Genomic DNA, 9,245 nt, shown 5'->3' on the forward strand with positions numbered 1-9,245 from the left:
AAGCTATTTTACAGTTCTGCTGGGTCTTTTCTTCTAAGACTTCTACAATACACCAAAGAATTTAGGAGAAGGAGACAAAAAGACTATTGGTCAATTCCTATGTAAATACAATGTCAGTAGGGCATTTTTCTTTCTTTTTTCCTTTTTTTATTTGTCCATCAGGACTCAGAAATCTTCTTCCAGCAGGCATGGATGGATGGATGAATGAATGGATAAATTACTGCTAAGGCATGCTTATACTGTACCACTACTTTTATAATTAGAGAATGGCAAATGAGTTTTAGCCTGCCTTGGGAGAAAAGATTATTTCATGAATCCATTTGTTCTGCTCTGCAACTCTAAAATGCACCACCAGGGCTAATGATTCACCAGTTTAATGTGAAGGGGCTGTGATTGCAACAAGGGGTAACAAGTCTCACTAGCTGCTATCCTACCTTTAACAAACATTTATGCACCGGTCCCAGGTGGTTCCCAAACACAAATAGTTACACATTACTGCAGAGCATTTTTTCTGTATCAGCTATTCAAAAGAGAAAGATTAGGAGAACCCAATTACATGAGTGTAATAACACTCTGGATAGCCATGAGCACTAACAGAAATTTTAAGCAATTCTACAAGACAAAAAAAATATTAATGGGTCATTTAATTCAGCCTGTGAAAATAACCAGCTGAAGGACTCATAGTATCCAGGACAAGAGAATCAGATAACCCTCTGCTGCAAGGGATTTAGGGGGAGTTGACTGGCAATGCAGGAAGTTTGGGAGTGGGACCTGTGAGTGAACAGACTCTCAGCTGCAAGAGTGACATAGCAGGACATGACCAGGTAAGAGGGATGATGGCAGAGCCTTAAAATGGGAGGTACAAGAGTTGCTGCATATTAATATATATATAAATATATATATTCATATGCATATATATATATACACTCATATACATATATGTCTACATACACACATGTGCATATAACTGCAGATATAAATACATATAAAATGCTGGATGTAATTATGATATGGCAAATTCTTTCAGTTCTAAATCAGCAGGTTGGATCGTCAGAGGTAGGACAATGTGAGTGCAGGAGCAGAGAAGGTCCTGGAGGAGGGAGAGGAATCTGAACTCCATTTAAACAGGTCACTGACATGACCTTCAACCCACTCCCCTCAGGGCAGGGGCGGGGAGAGAAATAACTGGGAATGAACAAACTCAGAGACCCTTTCTTCTCATACAAGGGAAGGGTCAGGCCTGCAGAGATCTCATGATGCCCTTCACTGAACTAGTTAAACATCTAAAGTAAGAACCTGCAGCCACTGCTCTTCTCCTGATCTGACTGGAAAGTTTTAAAAATCCCTTCAAAAGAGGAAGAGAACCAGGCCAATAGAATAACAAAAAGAGACAAGCAGAAACAATCAGGAATTGCCAGTGTCAAAAAGAAAAAGAGGGAAAGCAAAAACCTGAAGGACAGAAGGAGGAAGAGTAGGAGGAAGAGATTGGATTCAACACACAGCACAGAAGCTGCTCCTTCTCCTGGCCACTGGACTGGTGAGGATGAACTGAAAGTAGAAAGGACAAGAAGACTGTGAGCAGCTTGAAACACCAAGAGACCACAGAACCACCTTACAGGGATGCATAACTCAGACATGATCTGCTTTGTTGTAGGGAGTTTCCTATGGGTAAGTCATCTTTGACATTCCTCTTCATGGTGTCTCTGGTCAGATATTGGAAAGATGGAGGGCCAGTAGCAATAATAATTTCCCTGATATTAGAAAGGACTGGACATTTAAAAGGCACACACAGAGAAGATAATATTTGCTGCTATTCCAGGGATGGTAACTCAGACATGAGGGTACCCAAGGAAAAGGATTGAGAAGGGTAGGAGTGCTGGAGGGACAGAGCAGTTTTCAAGCCAGGGTGGGTATAATATGAAGCAGGATACTTAAATGTTCTTAATAATGGAGCATGGAGAAGGACCTAGAGCTGGAAGATGACATGGCTTGTAGTGGAGAACGGGAAGGCTGTGGTGACAATGAAGTCAAGAACAGTACTAAATAGGATTTTAAGGACTACATGAAGTTAATGTATGAAACAATGCTGTTGGCAAGAGTAACTTCAAATCTACAGCAGAATATATGATAGAAGCAATGGAAGATAGATAACAGTACGCCTCTACCATAGGAGATCCAGGCTCATAATATAAAAAATATACAAGATGCATTTGACAAAAATTTAATTCACTCTATCTGTATCTTTGCTGCTTTTCTCCTTCTAGTTCCCCCAGGTGAGAGGTGAAGAGGGCTGCCTCAACACTGAACTGTTAAGTATTTGTCAATCTTGCTCTTCTTTTAAGAAAACAATGAACAGCAAAGGCAATACTGGACATGGGCGTTATGACCTGATGGTTAACATTTCCCAGAAAATCTTATTTAGTTGTATTAAAAATTCATGTAAAATCACCATTACTTTGAATGTGAACTGTATCAATTACTATTTTTATTGGTCAACATACTGATTCTGTGGTACTGCTCCTGCTGCCTATTTGGATTACTGCAACAGTTAAGAGCTTTCTGGTGTAATTTCAGTTGACTGGGAATATGAATTTAGAATTGAACTTGCCTTGAAAAAATGGTTTGAAATATACTGTTTTGGTGAATATTACTATCAGTGATGTAATTTGTAAGAATAACTAGAATTATAGAGTGACAAAAAAGAAAGAAATGAACTTGAATGCAGATCTCTTAAGGTTTGCAAAGGGAATTGGGCAAGGATAAATATCAGGAAAAAAATCAAGGTATAATGCCAACAGAAGGGAAATTCACCTAACAGGGATATTGATGAGGTTGAACAGCTATGTTCTCCACAAAGCACAATGAGTTTCTCACCATTGTGCCATCTGGAATCTGGACAGTGAGTGAGGAGCATGAGGGGAGATGGAGGAGGGTGCCATGGGTATCTTCACATTTATTTGGTGTTCTGTGGATAACTATTTCTTGTACCCTCTTCTCTTCAGCTGCTCAGGTACAGAATGGGACCGTCTGTGGTATATCTGGTAAGATAACATGTTTACTCTAAATATCTGCATCTCTAGACCATTCCAGTAGCAAGGGGGTGGGATTTAATGTGACCTGCTCAAGAGTGATGTCACCCCCTCCTTTTCCCTGGGATTCTCCAGAGCTCTACAAGAGCAAGACAGCCCCTCAGATATATCATTGTCTTTTACAAAAGTTGACCCACCAGCCTCCTTTTTATTACACATATTTAGTCATATGAACACTATTGATAAAGTATCCATGGCACAATATGCTTTTTAAAAGACTGATTTTTAAAGTAAGTTCTGTCTGATTTCTTAGTCATTCCCACCAGGATGAGAATAAGAAGGATGGTAGTTGTTGAACATCTAGAAGGCTGAATTAATACAGCTATGCCAGAAAATTGCAAGATCCATTTTTTCCTCTCTGCTTGTCACTCAAAATGAGATGTCTGGAATACCTGGCTTTGGTCCCCAGTACAAAATAGAGGTTGGCAAACTGAAGCCAGTCCCCTGCAGAGCCAATAAAAAGAACCAGGTTTCTTCAGCCTGGAGAAAGCTAAGGGGATAAAGTGATTGCAGTTTTTCACTACCTAAGAGGGATCTTGAGAGAAGATAGAGACTTCTCAGATGTGTTCAGTAGAAGCACACAAGGTGGCTGACCTAGCTGCAGACAGGAAAATTCTGATTAGACAGGAGAAAAATGCTTCCCCTGAGGATGGTGCAGCACTTGAACAGGTACATGGAGGGGATGATGGATCTGCATACCTGGATACTGTCCAAACCCAGCTGGACAAAGCCCCAGGCAACTTTGTTTAGCTTTGAGGTAAACCATATTGTAAGCAGTCAGAGACATTAAGAGATGTCCTGCAAACAAAATCTTTCTATCCTAATTCTGTGTCCCCTCCCGCTGCAGGTTGGTGCTGGTGGTTGGAGGGCTCCTGCTGCTGTGTGGGCTGGTCTCTGTCTGTGTGAAGTGCTGCTTCCAGTGCCACCAGACCGGGGACGAGTCGGGCCCTCAGCCCTACGAGGTGACCGTCATCGCCTTTGACCACGACAGCACCCTGCAGAGCACCATCACCTGTGAGTTGGCCTTGCCAGGTCCTTCAGGGCACCTCAGCACCCTGCTGCACTGCAAAGCCCAGCTGGTGGCACCCCAAGGCTGGCAGAGGGAAGTTCATGGCAGGAGGGAGGGAAAGTGACCTCTGTATGTGCTACAAGCTGAGACGTGCTGGGGTGGAAAAAGGGCAGCTACAGGTTTCAGTGGTATTTCAGGAGAGAGGAATTGTGGGGGGCTGCTAGTAGGATTTCACACATACACACACAAACACACACACACACACACACACACACACACAGAGTCCTTTTAGGGAAGACAGGAAAACATTCTGGTTGTGGGAAGAGAAAACCCTAAGCCCTATGGATGTGTTTACCCTCCTCTAATCACACAATGCCCCTGGGATGAGGCAAACAGCTTTGGTCTCTTCTCTTTCAGCTCTCCACTCGGTGTTTGGGCCAGCTGCCAGGAGGATATTGGCTGTGGCACACTCCCACAATGCTGCCCAGGGAACACCTCCCCTCTCAGCCTCAGACACCCCTCCAGTGTATGAAGAAGCTCTGCACATGAGCAGGTTCACGGTGGCCAAGGCAGGGCAGAAAGTGCCAGACCTGGATCCAGTGCCAGAGGAAAAACCACAGGCACCTACTGAGGGCAATGATGCCCAGCCAGCCCTCCCAGGACACTGATGTCTGGCTTTACTCAACAGCTAATAATACAGGATAGTTGCATGCAGAGACTAATTCAGGTGGGCAAGGTCTAAAGAATTTCAAATTAACTCCCTTAGTCAATAAAGGAAGGGAGGTAAGGGGAAAACAACTAACATTTCAAATATTTTCAGATCTAGCATAGTGGAATGGCTGTTTTTGACACCTCCTTCAGATAATTTGCATTCACCAAGCCCATTCATTACAGGCACACAACATTAGAATCACACAAGGGGAGGAGCAAGAGCACTACCTCTGAAATAAAGCTCAATCATACTTTCAATGCATTCATATAGTACCATTTATTAATTCCTAATGTTGTTGTCAAAACCAGATCCATGGAAGTGAGACCATTTAAAACATGCAAGCCATTTCTCAGACTGAATAACTTGTGAGTCTCTCCTGGACAATACAAATATGTTGAACCATCCAGAAATGAACATAGGTATGGCCCATCTGTAAAACCCTGGACTAGGCAGTCAGGAGAAGGTGAGTGTTAAACTATATCAATGTTGTCCCTACCCTGGATTCAGGACCTGGAAACATTAAGGCAGAACAACATTAAATATCACATGATGATTCATTCAGCCACTCATAAATTGCATGTATATGTTCAGGTTGACATGAAGACAGGTCACATCTTTTTTAAATTCCTGCAAGGCCCTTCCTGCTGAAGTACCCAAATTTCCACTTTAGCTAATATGCTGATCTGCTTTCCTGTGAAATATAGAAAATACAGTTCTTTTGTAGATAAGAAGAACAAGGACAATGTTGGACAAGATCCAACATAGACTAGTTGGACTAGTTCCAAACATGTTTAGGAACCTAACTGCTGTTGAGATTACAACCATAGAAAATTTTAGAGAAGATTGATAAAATTGCTTCAGGTATAGAATAAAGCTAAATTGAATAACCAAAACATCTTTGATGATGCCCCAGACCTTGACCAGTCAGGAATTTTGTATCTAAAGGAATTTAATGAGGGTCTTGATTTTTGAGGTCACAAACTTCTTCCTAAATTGTCTAGTCATTATTAACTGTGTCTATAAAAATGTTACAATAACAGCATTATTATTAGCAAGTGATAAACTGGAGTGGAATAAGTAAAGAAGTGACATTATGTGCCTTCTGCTATTACACCTTTCTTCAATCTTAGAATTGTAGAATGGGTTGGGTTGAAGGGGACCTTAAAGACCATTTTGTTCTAATCCCCCTGCCATGGGAAGGGACACCTTCCACTAGACCAGGTTGCTCAGAGCTCTGTCCAGCCTGGCCTTGAAATAATAATAGTAATAATAATAATTATAACTGTTTGTGGAACACCTGTTAGAGTGACCTATTTTATCAGCTGCTCTCTCAAGTGCTGTTCAGGCCTCACTTCACCAAGCTGCAGAACATTTCCTGGAAGGCTCTTGTTTACTCCACAGTAAAAGCCTGAAGCAAGCAGAGACATTTGAGGCTGCTGAACATGTGTCAAGTACTGTCAAGCCCAGAAACTCCCTGGAAGTCTTCACAGTGCTTTCCAGGGGGAACATTCAGCTCCTCCTGCCTGCAAGCCCTGAGCTGTCCTGGCATTTAACACGTGAGGGTCACTCTGCTCCACAGGGCAGCAATTCTGCCCAGAAAACCCAGTAGTCCCAGTTCAGGAGCAGTCATTAAAGCATCCTTCAATTTCTGAAAGCCCTTCCTGCAGTCAGGCTCAGCTCTCTCTTAGAAAGGGGCTCAGGATTGGACAGATAACCTCTTTTCCTTCCTGGACCCTTTGAGTGGTTTCCCATTGCTTCTCTTCTAGTGCTAACACCGTAGGATCTCTAGGCACATGCATACATTCCTTCCACTAATCAGGATTATTCCACAAATAAATTTTAAAAAAAATATCAGCATATGGCAGGTAGTCCATTGCATTCCTTCTACAAAACAGCATTAATTGCAAAATGGTATTGTAATTTGCAGTCTCATGAACTGGTCACTTTTCACAATCATTAAGTTTATGTATCAGCCACCAGTGATTACAACATTCAACAAGTTGTTTTTGTGCCAATGGGTTACCCCTCCTAAACCCCCAATCTTTTCCAGTTCCTTAGGAGGGGAACCCTTTGGGATCCCTTCTCTTGGGAGCTATGAAGATAGCCCACTCTCATATTTACCATCTTAGGAAAAAAAACCTAAAGGTGTATACCAACCTTTTACAAGCCTTCCATAACCTCTTACAGTGTTTTACAACTTTTTACAACCTTTCCCAAAACCCAAGCCAGTGAACATTTGAAAAACCTCTGAGCCTCACTTTGCAAACTTTCTATTAGTGCAACTTACAGGCAGGAATAACATCTTCAAATAAAGTACCTTAAGCAGTGTTGTATTTTCCCAGGAATGACAGAGTGGTCTATGGACCAGACCAGGAAATGGGAAGATCTCCCCAAAATTATTTTGGTGTGCACTGGAGTGTTGATGATTCCTCTGATCCACTGAGTTGGCACTTCTTTGTCCCATCTGGGGTACCAGAAACTGCTCCAAAAGCTGGGAAATAAACTCCTTAAGCAGTTTGTTAGGGTAGAAAATCAATATTACTTTATCCAGTGTTAGGGTACATGGGGATAGCTCCGCAATACATGCCAGTTATCAAAACCTTTAACTATTTATACATTTGAGCAAACAAAGAAATCAGTGTTCATTGTCTTACAAGCTACAAAGTTCTCTTCATAGATCAGTATTCTATCACCTATTGCCATTTATTTATTACTTCTAATGCTAATCCACATTTTCAGCCTTTTATTATTTATTTATTTTCCCCAGATAGAGAGAATCTCAGTAATTGTCTTTGTTAGTTTCTCCTTCATCTCCAGTTTCTGTGTCCTTGTGGTTTATACATTCGGCATTCTTTGTGTCCAGGTCTCAACAACAAATTTTTCTCTCTGGTCTATGAGCACTGCAGCACATCTGTTCCTAAATTTGTAATTTCTTTTTCTAACACATGGGCATCACCCTTAGCTTGCCTGCCATCTGTTAACCATTTTATGGATTAAATCTCCTTAAAGCAATTTTCCTCCCTGCACCGCTGCACCGGCTCCTTTTAAAAGAATTATTAACTTGTTTGGTAACAGTGCCACCTTTAGGTTCCCCTAAAACATGGAGTACTTGAGAAAAACCGGTTTTCAGAAACATCCCACTGGCCCTACTGCTCCTTTGTTTTCACAGGAACAGCGATGCCCCTCCCCAGCACTGGCTGGAACAAAGGGGATCTCTCAAATCCTGCTTTGCAAGTTTGGGGTGTTGTCCTTTATCCCGCTGGAATTGTGATTGTGTCCCTTAATCTGCTCGTGACATCATTTGTATGCCTTTAAGCAACTTTAGATGAACCTGGGCTATACAAGAAGTATGGTAAGAAAGAGAAGTTTTGTTTTTGTAAAAAAAAAAAAAAAAAGAAATTGTAGAAAATGGAGCAGCGAGACAGCAGCCCAGCATGGGCAATACAGAGTGCTTTTCTAGAGGAAAGGAAAACATTTAGACAATTAAACATTGTTTACTGGGAGTGACTAACCCTGTGCCCTCATCCAAGACCAATGCGCCCATACTGGCTCTGAGGGTACTGCAGATCCAGTGCCAAGAGAAACTGGTGACCAGTCACGAGGGATACAGGAGGGACACCAAGCAAGGACTGTGCCATGGATGGCAGCGAGCAGATCAGAATCACAAGTGCCTTCAGGTATGCCATCCGTGGTTTAATCAGAGCACAAAGCACAAATTTTCTGACAAAAGAGAGTTTGATATGCAGAGTCCACACTAAAGATATTTTTATAATTTTTTTTAAAAGTCTGTAGAGGCATAAATTACCCAAGGGGAGGCAATAATGAGAGAAACGGAGTCTAAAGTTATAGTACGGCACAGGCTGCAAGCCCTGCCCCCAGATTCTGTGCAAATATTTTTGTCTCCTGCTCCTATGGCTGCAGCATTGGCAACGCTTGGGAAATCCCTTGTAGAATGTATCCACATGACCTGCAGACGCAGCAGTACAGTTTGTGCTCAGAGCTGTTCTGATTCTTTCTCTAGGTTAAGAAAAAAACATACTGTTTTGACAGTCTGTGAAGCACCACTTTGCACTGGCAGTCCAGGGTAAGAATATTAGGCAACACCATTTCCAGTTCCTCCCTCTGGCAAACGAATCCAGAACGTGGGGTTTGTCACATGCCTATGGGCTGACATTTTAACAGCCCTAAGTCAGATGTTTAGGTGTTTGTCACTGCTTCTGCATGTATCATCTTCCTGCCTGCTTTGCCAGTGATGTTATGGTTATTATTGAAGCTGAAGGAGGGAGCTGGGAATTCAGTGCCTGACAAAGTGGGAAAGCATCAGGAGAGAGTCCTGGGGCTGTACATCCAGGGCTGCACCATCAGGGCAGGGAGAGAGTTCAGTCAGGGGATTTGCTGAGCAGAAGTCACCTAGCAATGCACTCCCAGAGCTTTG

The 9,245-nt window shown here is 42.3% G+C and overlaps 1 protein-coding gene across 1 annotated transcript; it reads left to right on the forward strand.

Annotated features, from left to right (window-relative positions):
* Positions 1 to 691: 691 nt before the first annotated feature.
* TMEM52B (transmembrane protein 52B) lies at positions 692 to 4,825 on the forward strand. The gene is made up of 6 exons (XM_079304754.1): positions 692 to 824; positions 1,039 to 1,668; positions 2,265 to 2,308; positions 3,003 to 3,041; positions 3,937 to 4,103; positions 4,516 to 4,825. The coding sequence occupies exons 2-6, from the start codon at positions 1,621 to 1,623 to the stop codon at positions 4,764 to 4,766; spliced, it is 549 nt and encodes a 182-aa protein (XP_079160880.1). The 5' UTR covers positions 692 to 824; positions 1,039 to 1,620; the 3' UTR covers positions 4,767 to 4,825.
* The last annotated feature ends 4,420 nt before the right edge of the window (positions 4,826 to 9,245 follow it).

Source organism: Erithacus rubecula (assembly GCF_903797595.1).
Source record: "Erithacus rubecula genome assembly, chromosome: 4".
Lineage (NCBI taxonomy): Eukaryota > Metazoa > Chordata > Aves > Passeriformes > Muscicapidae > Erithacus > Erithacus rubecula.